Here is a 19,550-nt window from a genome sequence, read left to right as displayed (position 1 = left end):
AATGGTAGCAGCACTGTCTTGCTCCCGCTGAAGCCAGCACACAGGTGGCTGTAGCATTCCCCTACTTCTTGGCTGGGGCAGGCAAACTTCAACAGTGGCAGCATTCTCCTGCTCCCTAGCTAAAGTCCATGAAGTGTGGAAGGCTGCAGCACTCCCCCATTCCCTGGCTACGGCTAGCAAATGTAGCGGTCATGGCATTCTTCCACTCCCAACATAAAGCTAGTACATTCTGCTGCTGCATTTTTGAAGTCCCTGGGCACATTCGGTCAAGATATTTTCCTGCTGCCTTTCTGAAGCCAGAGAGTGTGCCCCAACCCCTACACTTTCTGCCTAGCTAAAGCCAGTGGGGACACACAGGAATGCCCCTTAATCACCTGGCCCTGGTAGCCAAGGGGGCTAGCATTTGTGAGCTCCACAGGAATGTAACAATCAGAAAGACAGTTCTTGGAAGGCCACCAACCCCAGGGCACTGTATAGATAGAAGACGAAAACACAACCGCAGTCTTCCTGTGACAAGGTTTATTTACTTAACCTGGGGCTTCAGCCTAAGGGACAGGCTTCCAAAAAAAATTGGAGAGAATACTTCCAAACTCATTTTATGAGCCAGCATTACCCTGATACCCAAACCAGACAAGGACACCACAAAAAAGCAAAATTACAGGCCAACATCCCTGATGAACACATATGTAAAAATTATCAACAAAATATTAGCACACCGAATCCAACAATACATTAAAAGGATCATACATGATTAACTGGGACTTATTGCAGCATACAAGGATGGCTCAACATCCACAAATCAATTGCAATATACCACATTAATAAAATGTAAGATTAAAATATGATCATTTCAGTAGATGCAGACAAAGCATTTGATGCAATTCAACATCCATTCATGATAAAAACTCATTAAAGTGGAGATAGAGGGAACATACAAAATCCACAGTTAATATCATACTCAATGGTGAAAAGCTTAAAGCTTTTCCTCTAAGATCTAGAACAGGAAAAGGATGCTCACTCTCCCCACTTTTATTCAACATAATATTGAAGTCCTAGCCAGAGCAACTAGGCAAGAAAAAGAAACAAAAGGCATCCAAATTGCAAAGGAAAAAGTAAAACTGTTACTATTTGCAGATGATTTGATACTATAAATGGAAAACCCTGAAGATGTTACCAAAAAAACTATTAGTATAAATTAATTCAGTAAAGTTGCAGGATATAAAATTAATATATAAAAATCTGTTGCATTTCTGTATATTAATAATGAACTATAAGAAAGAGAAATCAAAAAAAGCAATTCTGAAAAAAAAAGAAAAAAGCAATTCTGTTTACAATCACATCAAAAAGAATAAAATACCTAGGTATAAATTTAACCAAGGAAGTGAAAGACCTGTACACTGAAAACTATAAGATATTGATGAAAGAAATTGAAGGTAATACAAATAATTAGAAAGATATTCTGTGCTCAGGGCTTAGAAGAATTAATATTATTAAAATGTCATACTACCCAAAGCAATCTACAGATTCAGTGCAATCCCTATAGAAATCCCAATGGAATTTTTCACAGAAAACAAATAATCCTTATATGGAATACTACTCAGCCACAAAAAAGAATGAAATCTCGTCATTTGTGATAACCTGGATGGAACTTGAGGGTAATGTTCTAAGAGAAATAAGTCAGACAGAGAAAGACAAATACTGCATGGTTTCACTTATATGTGGAATCTAAAACAAAACAAACAAAACCCAAGCACACAAATACAGAAAACAAATTAGTAGTTGCCAGAGAGGTTTTGGAGAAGTAGGGGACTGGGTGAAGGGGATGAAGAAACACAAACTTCCAGTTATAAAATGAGCAAGTTATGGGGATATAATGTACAGCATGGGGAATATACCAAATAATATATTAACTTTGCAAGGTGATAGATGGTAACTAGACTTAACAGTGGTGATCAGTTTGCAATGTATACAAATATCAAATCACTATATTATACACCTGAAACTAATATAACATTGCATGTCAATTACATGTCATTAAAAAAATAGTATTAGTTTCCCAGCTGCAAAAACTATTTGCTCTTCCAACCTTCATTCTAAGACTAAATGCAATGCTCTCCTATATAACATGGAGTTGGGACTAGAGCATAAAGCATGGAAAACCAATATTCTTGCACTCTAAGGTCTATAACCTGGTTAAAGGCATAAAAGTAGAATAGGAAAGCCTACTGAATTAGCTATAGAACATTTTTCTCTATTGTATAGAGAAAAGACAAGTTTCCAAAACACCTAAAAACCACACATTGTATCCATATTTGTATCTAGTTGATTTTTATATAAACAGTGGCCTTTCAGGCAATTAACTGGCCCACTGTGAAAAACCAGAGGAACAGGATTAGTAAGTAAATCAATACCAAAGGCAGATCCAATAGTGACTGCAGTCCTACATTTGATCTACATGGACTATAATGAATATAAAAATGAGACCCATCAAAAGAGAAAAACTTAAGAGCTTTTCATTAAAAATAAAAACAAACTTGGGGCACCTGGGTGGCTCAGATGGTTAAGCGTCTGCCTTCGGCTCAGGTCATGATCCCAGAGTCCTGGGATCGAGCCCCGCATCGGGCTCCCTGCTCAGCAGGGAGCCTGCTTCTCCCTTTCCTTCTCCTGCTCCCCCTGCTTGTGCTCTCTCACTCTCTCTGTCAAATAAATAAATAAAATCTTTAAAAATAAATAAATAAATAAATAAATAAATACCATTTATACAGAAGTATTTCAAAATTTATTCATAAATGTGTTTAAAAGAGTATAAAAGATTTTTTCTTTTGCTCAAGTTTGTACCCCAGATTAAGTAGAGCTTAAAATCTAAAAAATGCCAAAGCTTCCCCAAATGTGATCTGAGAATTACATAAGAATTAACTGCTTTGAGAGACAAGCATGCAGCACCCATAGCTCTTGCAAACCTGAAAGTATCAAATGACTCCCTCCTTTTTCATCTTACTAACATTGCTGTAATTAGGCTCCCAATAAGATGTGAAACCAATGAGAGAAATAGTGTAACATTCCAATGGCAATAGAAATTAAATATGAGCTCAGCAATCAGCTCCTACAAACATGTGTAAATAATGACAGGGAAAATCTGGTCATCCCCAGTTGTTCAGAGAAGTGGGTGGGCAATTGAAGTCAAGATAAAACCCGTGAGGATAAACAAAGGAGCATTAAGGAAAATCATCAAGTGAGGTTCTTCAGGTCAGTTGACAAAGGACAGATGTAAGTAAGTATTTCTCATACATCCTGGAAGAAAAAGAAAACAAAAATGAATATAAGCAGCAAAACAAAATTCAGAGCCTCTGTAAGTACAAAATGAAGTTCCCTCAAAGAACATTCTTCACTATATTGGGCTTAAATGCCTATTTTTTATTTAATGATTTGTCCCAGTGACATGTTTTAATTTTCAAGTCCCATTGCATTTGATTCACAAAATAGTCTCTGCCAACAATGTAAGGGCTTCTTGAGTGACAGCTCATCAGCTGTGTTCTTAGAGATAGGTTAACATAGGTCACAAGTAACAGTGTTCACAAATACTGTCACCCACCTCCATAGTTACGGCAAGGACAGGACTAACACAGTGTGAAGCGGAGCAATTTAAATGGAAATGTATGGAGTAGAATGGCATCGTATTATGCAGCAGAAAGTTGACTTCTAAGGGGACCTCCAGGAAGGGAGCTAGACTAAATGAGTCCCCTCCACCCCCCCACCCTGTGCAAAGGGTCAAGAAGTCTCCATCAAGCCTCCCAGAATGCTGGGCAATGTTACACCTGGGATTCAGACTACTGCTGTTCTAACATTCTGGGAAACTAAAATCTCAGGTTTCCTCATAAGTCATGGCAAACGTGCAACTGCCCTTGAAGACACAGGATTTAGAGTTTCTACAGCATTTCAAAAAGTTACACCTACTGGTATCAGAGAAAACAGAACTTGAAGTGATTCTTTCAAAGTCCTACCCTAGTTACATCATGAAAAGTAGTAGAGGAGTCTAGAAAACCAAAAAAATTTTAATGTAAAAGTAATTTTAAATTTTCAAAGATATATCTATCTATAGATAGATATAAAGGAATATGAGACTAATGTGATTTAAATTTAAAAAGAATGAAAGATAAAGATCAATCTAATTTGTTTACCCAAAATACACTTATCAAAGACCTACTACTTAAGTGTTCATATGATGTTCCAAGAAACAAGTTTTTCTCTCTTTGGCTTTCATCATTGTTTTGTTGTATTTTCTGCCCTCCTCCTTTTCTTCTTCCTCAGCTTTTTATTGATTCCAGTAGTTCTTCCAAGCCCCATCTGTGAACTCTTCTCTCTCATTCCTGGGGAAGCTCAGGTGTTATCTATCAACTTCTAAAAAAATGACACAGTCTAAATACATTCTGTATACTAAACTTTTGTCCACTTGTTATTTACAAAACATGTCCAGGATAAAAATCTTCATATATGGTTTCTCCTCTTTCTTTTGTATGGTGTCCTTTGATGAACAGATGTTTCATTTTAATGTATATTTATCATTTCTTTTTGGTTTATACTTTGGATCTTACAAAATCTGCCCTAGGTCAATTTTATAAATAGTCTATTTTCTTCTAAAATTTGAAAAGTCTTCTTTTCTACTTATAAGCCTTAATCCACCTTAATCCACCAATCCATGTGGGTATTCAACTGTCCCAATAGTATTTGTTGAAGAGTACATTTTCCCCCAATGATGTACTTTGCCTTCTGTCATATGTCAGAATTCCAAAAACGGTTGGGTCTGCCTGTGCCAATTCCAGACCGTATTAAATGTTTAATCAAGTCTCCATACATACTTTTTATTTTTATTTTTTTATTTTTTTTTAAGATTTTATTTATTTATTTGAGAGAGAGAATGAGAGACAGAGAGCATGAGAGGGAGGAGGGTCAGAGGGAGAAGCAGACTCCCTGCTGAGCAGGGAGCCCGATGCGGGACTCGATCCCGGGACTCCAGGATCATGACCTGAGCCGAAGGCAGTCGCTTAACCAACTGAGCCACCCAGGCGCCCCCATACTTTTTATTTTTAGTAGTGAATTGGTTATTCTTGGTTCATTGCTCTGATTATAATTTAATTAAATCTATAGATTTGAGAGCTCCTTCCTATTCCTGTCTATTAACAAGGTATAACTTCCTTCATTTATTCCTTAAGATCTTTCTATAAAAATTTTTTTTAAAGGTTATGTCCATTTTTGGTTTCGTCTTTTTATTAAATTTTTGTTTATTTGCAATTTACAGAAATGAAGTTTTTATAGATTGATCCTACACCTACCAACATTGTTGTGTTTATTTATTTTAATAACTTAAATATCAATTCTTTTGGATTTTCTGAGTAGATAATTATATCATCTGTGATTTATAAATGTTTCTTTTCCTTTCAACCCTTGCATATGATTTAAAGGAAATGCTTTTGATGTATTTCTATTATAGATTTTTGCTCCCTTTATTAGCTAAGGAAATTTCCTAGCAGCTTTTACCACAAACGAGTATTGAAATATATCAAATGTTTTCTCTGTATCTACTGAGATGATCATATGGTGTGTCTCCTATAATTTATGAGGTAAATCATCTCAGTTTTTCTGTTTTGTTTTGTTTATTCATTTGTGATAAATCAAGCTTGCATCTGGGATAAATCCAATTTGATAAGGATATATTATGCTTTTTAAATAAATTTATTATTGAATCTGTCAAAATTTTGTTTGTGATTTTTTTAAATCTGTGTTTATGAGTGAGCCTATATTCATTTTTTTTTTTTTCTGTATAGTCTGTGTGTGATCTTGATTCAAGTTATATTCACTTGCTTAATTCTTTGGAGATTATTTTCTCTTATTTATCTGGAAAACTTTCTAGACTTTTGGAATAATCTGTTTTTTGAATATTTAGTAGAGCTTTTCTGCAATATGTCTAGGCCTGGTTTTTATTTTATGCAAAGACAGTGACAAATTAGATAGTGTTTGTATCAGTTTGAATCCCACCAACAATGTGTGAATGAACCCTTCTCCCCACAGTCTTGCCAAAAGAGTATATTGCCAATCTTTTGTTCTTTTGCCAAAATAGTAGATGAGAAATGGTATTTTGATTTAGTTCTTAATTTGTGTTCCTTTTATTGTGATGAATTCGTTGAGTGCTTTAATTCCAAAGATTATGTTTCTTTATTCCTAGAAGTTCTGTTTTGTTCTTTTTCAAATCTTCTTGGTTGTCTTTGTCTCTTGTTTTTGCTCATTGTTTCAAATCTAATATTTGTTCTATCAAATGTTTTATACATAGCTATTTTAAATTTAGTATCTCAGCATTTCAGTATATCAAATCATTTGGTTCTAAATCTTTGTTGTTTTGCCAACCCTCAATCACAGCCACCTGTTTCCTTGTGCCTGTGCTAAGTTCCAATCACTGTCTTATGCTTGGGATAGATCAGTGAACAAAACAATCAAAGGGCCCTGATTGATGCAATATGGAACATACATTACCTCAGGGAGAGACTAAGAGTAAACAGTAGATAATACATATAAGTAAATAATGTTAGAAAGGAATGTTAGAAGTTGCAGAGTGCCATAAAAAAAAAAAAAAAGTGAAGCCCAGAAAAAGGATGGCTAGAGCCAGGCATAAGGGCACAAGTGGCAGCATTAAATAGATGGCCAAGGAAACCTCACAGAGGTGGGATTCAAGAAAAGGCTTGGAGAACAAATCATATGGAGAAGAGTAGAGAGGGAACAGCCAGTGCAAAGGCCATAAGGTGAAAGCCGCCCGCTCCTTAAATTTTCAAAGAGCAGCAAGAAAGCTAGTGTGGCTGGGAGGAATGAGGAAGAAGGGAAGGGCAGTGGTAGGACAGCACCAGAGGGATAAAGTGGGGTCTAGATCAGGAAGCACCTGGCAGGCTACTGTTCGGACTTTGGCTTTTACTCCATGTGATTTGGAGAGTCATGGGAGCCACTGAAAGATTTTAAGGAGGGAAGTGACAGGATCTGGCTTCTGTTTCAAAGGGATAACTCATATTGAGAATAGGTTGTATGTGGCTAAGTGTGGAAGCAAGGAAACCATCTAGGAGACTATTTCCAGATTCTAGCTGAGCACTAACGGAGGTTAGAAGTAGGATGATAGTGATGGAGGTAGTGAGAAGCTGCTGGTTTGTACATATTTGGAGGAGAAGTCAAGAGGGTTTGCTGATGGATCAATTGTGAGTGATGTGAGATGGGTTGTACCACTATATAAAAGGAAAAAGTGCAGATGGAGCACTCAGGTAGAAGGAATCAAAGGTTAACTTTTAGACATGTTAAGGTTGAAATGTCCATTAGAGATGCAAGTAGAGATGTTGAGTGGATAAATGGATATGCAAGTCTGGAGTCAAGAGGTCAAGGCTGGAATTAGAAATGTGGGAGTAATAAACATATAAATGGTATTTAAATTCATGAGAATGAATGAGGCCACCAAGGTGTTAAGTGAACATAAAGTTCAGAAGGTGATCCAAGGTGGAATTCTGAGGTGCTCCAATGTTGAGAGGACAGCAAGATGCAGGGGATTCAGCAAAGGAGAATGAAAAGGAGTAGCCACTAGGATTGGTGGAAACCCAGGAGAGTATAATGCCCCAGAAGCCAAGTAAAGGGCTTCAGAGAGGAAGGAATGATTCACCATGACAAATGATGCCAGTAGGTCAAAAGAGGAAGACTGAAAAATAACCACTGGACTTTGTAATGTGGACATCATTAGTGACCATGACAAAAGCATTATGGTTGGACTGATAAAGTCTAAATCATGATTTAAACGAGTTTAAGAGAAATGGGAAGAAAGAAATTACAGACAGCTAAAGGATAGATACCTCTTGAAGTTTTGCTTGAAAGGGGAACAAAGAAACAGGACAGTAGCAAGAGGGAGAAGGGTATCAATATAATTTATATTTCTATTTTATGCTGATGGGAATTTTCTAGTTCAGAGGAACATTTGAATTTTCAGGAGAGAGGGGAGTATCATTAGAATAAAGTCCCCTGGTAGGTGGATGAGAAAGAATCTAGTCCCCAAGGAGAAACAGACATAGAGGTAAGGATGTCTGTAGGGAGGTGGAGGTGGGGCCCTGAGGAAACTCTCGCCTTTCTGTCACTGCTTCTTTCAAGTAAGGGAAGAGCTGATAACCATCTTGGACTTGACCAAGACTGTCCTACTAAGGAAACTTTAATAACCTTCACACATATCAAAAGAAAATGATGTTCTTTTCTTTTTATCCATGAAGAATCTAAGCAGAGATTTATAGCTCACTTCCATAAAGCCTACCATTAGTCAGTGGTGAACTAGATTTCCAAATCCTCATTCCCTTAACAGCAGCCCACGTGGTATTCATTTACTCTCTCCCATCATCTTCCCCTCAATTCCAGGTATTTTTCTAAGTACTTTCTAAATTTCGAGAGTTGGTAAGTAGAGGAGAAAATGTGAAGTTTCCAAGTCTTGTCCAAAATCCAAGTTTCAATCATGTCTCACAACTTATAAATTCCATGAGCTTGGATAAGGTCTTCAGTCACAATGCCCCATTTTCCACAGGACTCCTACTCATATATTCTTATGAATAAGTCAATAATTCATAAATTGTAACTCCTGATACAAAAATATTGTTTTCTTTTCTCTCTCTTCCATGTTGTCCCTATTCTGAATGCCATAGTTATACACATGAACATACATTATGGATACACATCCAGTATCATTCCTTGCAAATTTGCCTACATTCAATTATCTTCTATATGTATATATATATAGAAGATAGTTGAATATATATATTTGTGAAATCTATTCATCACTTTTAACTATTAAATGCCTTTCAAGAAAACATGCATAAGATTTCCAGCAGATTGTCTTCTCAAAAATTATCTTTTGTCCATCAAGTATTTATTAAAGCGTGATCTGTAGAGTTTCCAGCAAGCACTTGATTATTTTGTTGTATTTTACCAGTTTAAAGATTTCTATCTGCTCCATTTTTTTAGTAGGTACATATGCACTTGGGCTTCAATTAAATTATAAAACCCAGTGTAGTTTTGATTCTATACACATTGCAAAGCCTGCAGCCATACACATTCCAAAGATTCGGTGCTGGTTCAATGATATATTGTGCACACAAAACACATTAAACACATATTACAACACAGTTGCAAGGTTTTCTTCACAAATCCATAAGGACACTTCATTTCCAAAAAGTGCCTTTTGCTGTAGGGTTTTTTTTTTAAATCATTTTGTAGTGAAAAATTAAATACTGGCTTCTTTGATGTGCTAGTTTCACTGAAAGAATATATTACTAGAGAATGCTTACTATTTTTATAACCATATTGCACTTAAAATCCTCTTGAAAAGAAAAAATTCATTTGTTTTTGTTGTAGGTCTGGGCAAGGGGTGATAAAAAATCTTTACAGTCCAGGCAATCACACTGAGAACAAAGGGCAGGTGTCATTTTTATTTTGATTGGCCAGCAATGAAACCAGGACTTTCTCCTTCTCTCTAGAAACTATTGTGGAACTTACAGTAATCATCCTGGCTGACTGCCCATCACGCAGCTGAACAGCACACCAAAAAAATAGTATCTTGGGAGAAAGCCACAACATATTTTTAAAATTCTCATTGTTTTTACTCTTCAACTTTGAAAGTTTTTTTTTTTTAAGAGAAAAGAAAAAACTCACCCAGCTGTCACCACTATTCATATTTCAATGGCCTCCAAAGTGCTCGAAGCCACCTGGTTGACTTTTGCCTTGGAGCCGGTCCAGAAAAACATTATTTACCCTTTAAACAATGAAAAATGTGTGTAAGTGGAAAGCTTGCTACAGGGCTGAGAAATTTTTGAGAACCTAACATGCTGTATGAACTGACTGTGAGGCCCCTCAGCTTAGAAGTTATCTATAGAAAACTTCACATTAGCCACCTGACATGCTGTTAACAGCCCTTTGCTGGAATTGGGGCCAGTTATGGCTCCAGCCAGAGGGGGCACAATTCTGAACTTCAGAGCTTCAGTCCCTCATCTTCTATCAGTTCAGCAAGAGCCTTATTGCCCAGCAACCATACCCCTCCAGGCCATGCCAGGTGTGAACTCTAGAGGCTGAGGAGGGGTGGAAGCTTCAGCAAGACCTGAAATATGAAGGGAACCCAAAATAGCTCTGTGGCACTACTGTTGCAATGGAAATGTCCCTCCCATATGCCCTGTACCCCTCTGCCAGTCTTGCTAAAGTAAATCCCATAAGTGCAAAGTAGAAGGAAAATAGGAAGAGAGTATAAGAAATGGGAAATATCAGAAAAGGGAAACTCAAACTTTCAAAAGAAAGAATGGGTATATCTTTTCCCCATGTTTGGTCATACTTGCAGCAATCAATTTCAGAAATTGAGGTTAACACATAGAAGGTAAAACTTAAGGAAAGGCAAGAAAATGATTATCATAGAGGTCAGAATAAGGGTTAACTGTAGGGTGGTGGTTATATTCTATTTCTGGAGCTGGCTACTTGGATGTTCACTCTGTAATTAATCATTCTAAATACTTGTTTCATGGATTTTCCTGTGTGTTATAGATTATATATATATAAAAAAAAAAAACTTCCCATGGCCACCATTCTAGTCTAAATCACTATCCTCTCTCATGTTGCTTTTGCTTCCACTCCCACCCTCTGTAATTCGTTCTCCACACAACCACCTTACTAAATTATAAAAGGGATCATGCCTTCCTTTTGTTTAAAACCCTCCTATGATTTTCCATTAGTCTTTTTAATTTATTTAAAGTCAACTTAATTAACATACAGCGTATTAGTTTCAGAGGTAGAATTTCATGATTCATCAGTTGCATATAACCACCAGTGCTCATCCCATCATGCGCCCTCCTTAATGCCCATCATCCAGTTACCCCATTCCCCCACCCCCTTCCCTCCAGCAACCTTCAGTTTGTTTCCTAGAGTTAAGAGTCTCTTAGGATTTCCCATTAGTCTTAGAATAAAATCACTGGCTTACAAAATCTTGTATTTTCTGGCTCCTGCCAACCTCATTTCATCTTATTCTCTTCCTCACCATCTATAATCCAACCGCTTGAGACTCAGAAAGTCCAAACTCATTCCCACTTGAGGGCCTTTGCATTTTTTTCCTATATACCTAATAATAGGGGACATCTAAGTGTATGTTTTGGACCCCAATCTCTATCTGACTGGCTCTTGTCCTTTGATGTTACCTCTTCATGGAGGAACTGTCACCTCCAGTCTCTCTCCTCACATACATATCATTGTCTGAAATACTCCTGCTGTTAACTTGTTGACTTCTATTTCTTTTCTCCAGATTGTAATTTCCATGCAGTCAGGGATGTTCTCTGCTATTTTATGCCTATTCCCGGTGCCTAGAACAAATCCTTCATGGAGTGTGTCCTGATAGGTAAAAAGTGAATAAATGAATCATCCAGGTGTATGGTCCCCACATCTGCCTACTTCTGTGACTGCATAATGAAACCACCAATGGTGGTGAGTATAGGCTGCAAAACAGCCCAATGTCCACAGCTCTCAGTTTGTTCACGCACTGTGAAGACTGATGGCTTGTCATGTACGTGGGTGGTATGATTCGCTTTTGAGCATTAGTTACTAAGAGGACAGCACAGTGGGTCAACAAGAGATCATAGGTGGTAAAGAGATTGTTTTTTCTCAATTCCTATTGAGAATTCAAAGAGAAGAAAGAGTACCAGTTTATAGATTTGTTTACTAGTGTTAGAAAGTGCATACATTTTATTGCTGTCAAACCACTGCTCTGGATTTTCTTCTAAGGGTTAATATGGATAAAAACTACTATTTAAGGGGGCGCCTGGGTGGCTCAGTTGGTTAAGCCACTGCCTTCGGCTCAGGTCATGATCCTGGAGTCCCGGGATCGAGTCCCGCGTCGGGCTCCCTGCTCGGCAGGGAGTCTGCTTCTCCCTCTGACCCTCCCCCCTCTCATGTGCTCTCTCTCTCATTCTCTCTCTCAAATAAATAAATAAAATCTTTAAAAAAAAAAAAAACTACTATTTAAGGATGGTTCAAGTTTCAATAAATCAATTCAGTTCACTCCAGTTTTCAGCTCATAGAGCAGATCTTTTCAAGTCCTTGACCCCCATGCTTTGTCTTTTCTCTTTGAGGTTTCAACGGTCTTTTCTTACTTGGAAAGTTACCATGGGTCAGGTTCAGGTGCAGCCGGGCTCAATCAATATAGGATGCACTGGAAAAGCTTGTGAGGAATTCCACAAGCTTTCTATTATAAAACACAGAGTTGAGTTGTCTGCTATGTCAACTTCTAAATAGTAGAAAGCATGTTGTCTTTTTGACTCTAATAAAATTATGTCCCTGGAGAAAACCTAACTTATGGCCTCTACACATAACACATCCACAAACCCACACACACACACAGCTAATGCTATTGCCTTCAGCAGGAACGGTCACAGTGATTTTATTCATTAAGAGACTACTGAGTGAGTATTTTCATTTAACATGCGAAAGCTCACTGTAAACTCTAAAGGACAATACAAACATATGCTCTCCTCAAAAACTGAGTGAGAACATAAAATATGTGTTCAAAAACTTGATCAGTTACCTCAAAACTGGTTACTGAGGTTATTAGCAGAGGAGATTTAATTTAATCTAAGAGGAGAGATTTCCTCTTAGATTAAATTTGCATCTATATTTAACTAGAATCAATAAAAAGAGAAAATAAGGTGTAGAAAATAAATAGCCCCACCAATATTTAGGTATCCAGTATTATGGAAATAAAGAATGAGGGTCAAGTTTCCTACAACAAGAAATTAATCCTTTTCCCCTCTAATCAAATAACTTTCATTTTTATTGGATGACCACTGAACATGAATTTCTTAGCAAGAGGGCCTATTAATGTAACATATCTCACTATCTTTAAGATGCTTAAAGCTTTACAATCTAATCAGTCCTCAGAAATCCAGAGAAATAACTGGCTACTTACTAACAACCAGTGTTAAAGAAATGCACTATCAGGTTTTTTAGTAGAAATAATTTTAAAGAGAAAATGAGAAAAACCAATAAGAGACTAAACTATTTTATATCCTACTTTATTTAAAAAAAAAAAATAGGTAGCAGTAACTGTTACCACTTACCCCAAAAAATAGCCTAACCAGTGTATCAGAATTTTGATGTCTTTTAGTAAGAGAAAACCACATAAACTTGACATTTTAAAACTATTTTGACTGGACTATGGAAGCAGAATAATCCAGCAAAAAAAGAAAAAAAAATATGAGTACCCATCCATAGTTCACAGCTCCAGCAGAATTGGGAGCTTCCATTAACACTTTGTAAAGTCTCAATTATAAAATGAAACCACCACAACTAAAAAATACACAATAGCAATAGTGGGAAGGTTAAACGTATAAGTGAAACCACTCAGCTTCAAAAGAATTTGCTCTTTTAGATCAGGAAAGCCTTTACATTAAATTCTTCTGAGATCCTCAAGCACACTGCAATAAACTCAGATAACCCAAGCGCCCCCAGGAAAATCCTAGAATAATGATAGATATGGAGGTAATTAGCACTGGCCCAACATCAATATGATATTTTACTGGGTATTCTCGGTGTCTGATATTAGGGATAAGAGAGTACTTACAATGTTAAAAATTGTTTAATGGTTCTATTTTAAGATATTTTTCCTAATATGTTAGTCCATATAAAATAGTTCTTGTCTGACCTTTCATATTCAAGTATGAGTATCTCACCATCTATACGAGTTCAATTATTCTAAAGTTGTCTACAAATAGTAAAAGATCATCTCAAAGTAATAAGATTCTTTGTCCCATGGGAGGCAAATTAAGTATCTCCTAAATAAACAAATAGCTTGACAGTATGATTCCGTTTTCTAGTGTGAATTTATGCCACCTATCCAGAAAAATTGGATATTGTATGTGTATGTATGAAAAATCAGATATTGTATGTGTATGTGTGTATGTATGTAGCAGTTGGCGTCCTCAGATACATACCATACCCCAATAATATAAAGATTAAAAAGCTAATATAGATTCCAAAACCATATTCAATATGACTATAGTGTTTTCTTAAAACATTGCAAAAACTTTATAGGTAGTTATTTTAATCAAGGATGCTTATCTTATTAGCCATTTATACCTTCTGTGTTCAGCTTGGTGGGCTTTGGTTCTTTCTTCCTCCTGTTGCTGTCGGTTAAATTCCAGTAATTCACTCTAAGAACAATAAAAGTTTTAAAATATGGCTTTCAATTAACATGGTTGTACAGAAGATACCCAAATCAATTACATATTTAGCCTGAGCTGGTATAATATTTCATTTTTGAAACTTCTACTTAAGTACCATTTCCATGTGAAATTATTTTCTTATATAATTAGGTAGCAAAAATAATTGTGCCTGAGTCAAACAATAGCTCTGGGAGTATAAAATTGTAAGATTAAAACGCCAATGTGCATGCTCAAGATATTAGACTAATAGGTACAACATACACAGAGGAAAATACAACATGAGTCAAACTCACCTGTGTCTTCCAAAGAAAAATCACATCAGGTGTTCAAGAAATGTCACACAATACTACTTCCTGGTATTTCTCTAACATTTCTTTCCCAACAAATTTATAGCAGCTTACAAATAAATGTTGGACTCAATTCTGTAGTGCAATTCCATTAGGAAAACGTTCTCCATCCTGGAGAATAATCAACTTACCTATTATTGACTAGTTATTTCTAATACCAGCAGAACTTTGGACTCCCTAGAGGGGATACTTTGCTTCGGGTAGGAGATCGTGTTACTACAACTAAATCTCTGCTTATTCTGATTATTTTCCTAGAAGAGGTAACTTCCAAACTTAGTTACTCTGCTTATGGTATTAAGCCAAAGAACTAGATGCCAGGATTTCTCTAGTATTCAAGTGTCTTCCTTGAGGCTGACTGATTTTTAACCACTTTTCAAAGACAGGAAAAGGCAAGGGGATATTTTTAACCACAAAATGTCCTGGATGCAAAATATAAAATAAATTCAAAGTTCAAGTTGACATTTTACTTTTTTAACTTTATTCAAAGGCCTTCTAACATTCCACCATCCCCAAAACAAAGAGACTGGTTTCATATACTGTGATATCCCAAATATATTACTCATCAATCCTTAAAGCACATATTTAATTCTAATTGCTATCCAGCACCACCACCAAGAGAAAAAAATCAAAGAGTTTTCTAAATAATTGAACAATATTCCCTCAACCATTCTACAGGCATTTATGCACTAGATGCCAAGCCTTGTGCTAGAGACTCACTTTCCTGCAATGACATAAAGTCCAAATGGCATAAAGTCATTTATTTCATTTTATTTTTTGTCACTATAATGTATGAACATAGTTAAAAGTCTACCAAGTAAGAGAGCTACTTATTATTAGTACTACCAAGCCTTATACTAAAATAAAAGAAGCTCCTGTCCTCCCCCATTAACCTCCAAATCACTTTGAATTCCTGTGTGTGGTTTATCTTCCAATTACCTCCTTCTTAATAGTATGCATATTCTTCTATTTCTTAACTTTGAAAAAACATACACCTTATGACTTCTTGCAAATGAGTTCTGGCTTTTCCTGCTCTATGCTTTAACTTCCAAAATTCTGCTGGTTCTTTTTCTTTACTGCAGTCTCCAACCTGTTCTTTTGCTCTTACTGGCTTATGGCTTTGAAAAAAAATTTTGGGGGGTGGGGGGCGGTGCAAAGGTGTTCTCTCTCTCCCTAAAATAAATAAATCTTTTTTTTTTTAAAGATTTTATTTATTTATTTGACAGGGAGAGACACAGCGAGAGAGGGAGCACAAGCAGGGGGAGTGGGAGAGGGAGAAGCAGGCTTCCCGCCGAGCAGGGAGCCCGATGCGGGGCTCGATCCCAGGACCCTGAGATCATGACCTGAGCCGAAGGCAGACGCTTAACGACTGAGCCACCCAGGTGCCCCAAAATAAATAAATCTTAAAAAAAAATTTCCCTTTATCATCTTTTCAATGGGCTTTAGGGAGAGAGAGACTAGAGATAAGCAAATGAAATATTTTAAAGGTACAATGTTTAACCAGAACTTAACATTTTCCAACAAAAATTTTACCAGAATTCTGTTATTTGATCCTTACAATAATTCCCAAAGATAGGCAGATAAATAAAGTATTAATTGATGAGTGAAGATTATGCTTATTTTACAGATGAGGGAACAAGATCAGAAACTCAGCCTAAGTAACTTATCAAGAGCTAAATGGCTCATTAGTCGCAAAATAAAGACTAAAGCTCAGACTTTTATATCTAATCTCCTGAAAGATGCATCCAAAATAGGCAGTTAAGATTAACTTGTCAGTAGTTCATCATACTCAAGTATAAATGCCAGAATATAGCCCCCATTTAAACTCAAAAGTTCTAGCAGAACATATCTAGCTTAAATAAAAAAACTCTCTTGTCAAAGGATGCTAATTCTTCTCACATGCACTAACCCATTTCTCCAAGGAGCAACTTCTGATATCCAGCCCATCCTAAGTCAAATAACATGAACTCTGAACAAATTAAATTCTCATCAGTTCTAGACATGAGACAAAGACAAAAACTATAAAAGGTATATATACTGGCTATACATGAATATTATTACGTATTTCTTCAAACTATTTTTTTCAGCCTTGGCAAAAATGATCCTGTAGTTCATCTGGAAAAAATATGCAATCATAGCCATGAAAAAAAGAAAGAAGAAATGAGGGAGAATCAGATTCTCCAAATATTAAAACCTATCATGAAATTACAGCAATTTAAACAATTTGATTGAGTTCAGGAATCCACGGAAATGTAGTTTACCACAAAGTTGTATGCTAAATGCATGCAGGAGAGACAATTCAATGAATGATGAAGAACTAGCTAACTATTCCGAGAAAAATTAAAACTACATTTTTTAAATAGAAAAATTTTATTGAGGTCTAAGGTTTGAACTTAAAAGATGGAACCATAGGAGTTTTCACAGAAGGCTTGGGTAAATTTATTTATAGGTGTAGAGCAAGGAAGGTTCAGAAATCATAAAGGAAAATGATTGGTAAATTTGGCTGCATAAAAATTCAAAGCTTCCATCGGAAAAAGTAGCATAAACAAAATTAGAAAACAAACTTAAAAAAAATTTTATAACACGTATAAACTAATTCAATTATTCTTTCATTCACTCAACAACATCTGAGTGCTTCTTATGAGCCAGGCTTGGATCTATGTGACAGGGATACAATAATGAACAAGTTAGAGGAGAACTTTGCTCCTTAAGAGTTTCTACTCTAGAAAAAAGGAAACCCATAAACAAGTGAGAAATATATCCAGTTGTAATCCTATGTGGAGGATTAAACACACTGATGTGAAGCTCAGTTACTATTTTAGATCAAGGCTCAGGGGAAGCCTGAGGAGGTGGCCTCATATAAACTAATGAGAAAAAACAACAACCAAACAGAGAAAGGGCCAAAGGATAGGAAGGGAAAATTCGCAAAGTACAGATTGCTTGTAAATTCAAAATGGTCATCATCTTCACGCACAAAGAAATATAAATCAGAACAATGAGATAAAATTTTTCTATCATACTGAAAAAAACTAGAAAAGATCAACAGAAAAACAAGTAGAGTCAAGCACTTTGGTGACATATCTAAATTAGTGAAAACTGATTTAGTTTTTGGACAATTTGGCAACAACCATCAACAGGTAAAATGCATACCTCCTTTGCAGAATTGTTCAAAGATACACATACAGGGATAGTCACAGTTGTAGTATTGAAAAGTAAAAGTTCAAGAGAAAGTCTTAGTGCCCATTAATAAGGAACTGGACCAGTAAGTTAAACAATTTACACAATGGAATACCATGTAGGAGATACAAAGAATAAGGTAGATGAGAGAGAAGGGGAGGCACTTATAGAGGGATCTCTAAGATATATTAAGTAATAAGAGATAGGTTCAGAGAACAAACTGATGGTTGCCAGAGGGGAGGGAGGTGAGGGTTGGGCAAAATGGGTGAAAGCTTCCAGTAATGGAATGAATAAGTCACGGGAATAAAAGACTTAGAAAAAGGAATACAGTCAATGATATTGTAAAAGTGATGTATTGGGACAGATGGTAGTGAACATAGCATAATGGATAAACTTGTTAATTCACTAAGTTGTACACCTGAAACTAGTTTAACATTCTGTGTCAAATACTCAAAAAACTTTTTCTAATGAGACAAATAAATAAAATAAATAGAGGGGGAAAAATAGGTTCAGAGCAGTTTTCTTGGGATTATTCCATATAAATAGAAAAGATACATGTACCTCCATTTCAACTTTTATATACAGATGTGTATCATATTTAAAATAATTTTATAAAAAACATACACCAAAATGTTAACTATAATTATCACTGGGGAGAGAAGCATGGAAGGTAGATAGGCAGGGTAAGGAGCTTTAACATCACATATAATTTTTGCTTTCTAACTTTTGATCCATGTGCATACATTACTTCCTCATACTATCAACAGAGATTTATCTGCAGGGGAGGCCATTTCTGGTCCTTTATATATTCCTCTATTTAAAAATCCTAATGAATACATAGTTTTTTATATGTAAAGATGTTAAAAAGCAAAACACTACATTCTGAAGCCAAGAACTGCCAGGCAGGAAGAAAAGAGGGCAGGAAGAGAAGTAACACGCATCCTCCTATGACAGAGCAAGGACAGGGAGAGGAGAAAACACAGAGTGGGAGGGAAACCGGGACAGAGCTGTTGAGGCATCACCACGCAGGAACATCGCCCCAGATGGCAGAGGGGAGGCTCTGGCAAAGCTGCACTCAGGATTATTATTCTATATCTAGCAAAGCGTATTTACTAGAGAGAGGCTGGTTTTCCTTTGGTACCACGAAGGATAATTTCAACTAATTAATTTGTTCTGCTGAATTGACAGCCATTGCAGATGCATCCGCATGCCTTATGAGCATATCCTTGGTTCATTTACTGGTTTCTCATCCAGAAGTGCAATATCTAGTTGGACAGATACAAATAAGTTGTTCTTGTTCCAAGGACTGAGCTTTGGACATTAAGGACATCAAAACACTTTTAAGCAGGAGGAATATGACACACAGCGTCTGAGAAACCATCAAGCCTGTCCCACTCAATACACATTTGTTAAGCACCAATTGTTTTCCAGACACCTGGATTCATGCTGCAGGTACAGATGCAAATAGACACAGCTCCACCCTGAAGGAAACCACAGTGTAACGAGGGAGACAGGCCAGAAACAACTGTGAGACGAAACACAAAGAGATGTGTTGCGGAACACCAGTTCAAGCAACAGGACATGGGGCTACAAAGCAACAGGTGCAGAGAAACAAGGAGCAAATACTGCTGGGTGTTGTTCAACAATATACGTGGGTCATGAAGGCTCCCAGAGGAAAGAGAGCATATCTTCTCATTGCTTTCCACATCTCGCTACATTCAGACAGAGCTGCATACAAAGAGGGCACTGAAGTAATAGGATAAATAAAATAACATCTTGGAGA

General features: G+C 36.5%; 1 protein-coding gene across 3 annotated transcripts in view; it reads right to left on the bottom strand.

Annotated features, from left to right (window-relative positions):
* Window positions 1–504: 504 nt before the first annotated feature.
* The window catches only part of EPSTI1 (epithelial stromal interaction 1), an 89,847-nt gene continuing 70,801 nt past the window's right edge, over window positions 505–19,550 (bottom strand). For 2 of the 3 annotated variants that reach the window (XM_081814967.1, XM_081814965.1), the window contains 3 exons: window positions 14,161–14,234; window positions 9,709–9,808; window positions 505–3,291 (listed from right to left, as the gene is read on the bottom strand). In XM_081814967.1, coding sequence (XP_081671093.1) covers window positions 9,733–9,808; window positions 14,161–14,234 — 150 coding nt within the window. In that variant the 3' untranslated portion in view covers window positions 505–3,291; window positions 9,709–9,732. The remainder of the gene's footprint in view (window positions 3,292–9,708; window positions 9,809–14,160; window positions 14,235–19,550) is intronic. The other variant, XM_081814966.1, reaches the window with a different exon arrangement.

Source organism: Leptonychotes weddellii, chromosome 3 (assembly GCF_054177405.1).
Source record: "Leptonychotes weddellii isolate Sample4059 chromosome 3, ASM5417740v2, whole genome shotgun sequence".
NCBI lineage: Eukaryota > Metazoa > Chordata > Mammalia > Carnivora > Phocidae > Leptonychotes > Leptonychotes weddellii.
The sequence above is the reverse complement of the archived record's forward strand: the minus strand, read 5'-3'. Positions and strand labels throughout refer to the sequence as shown.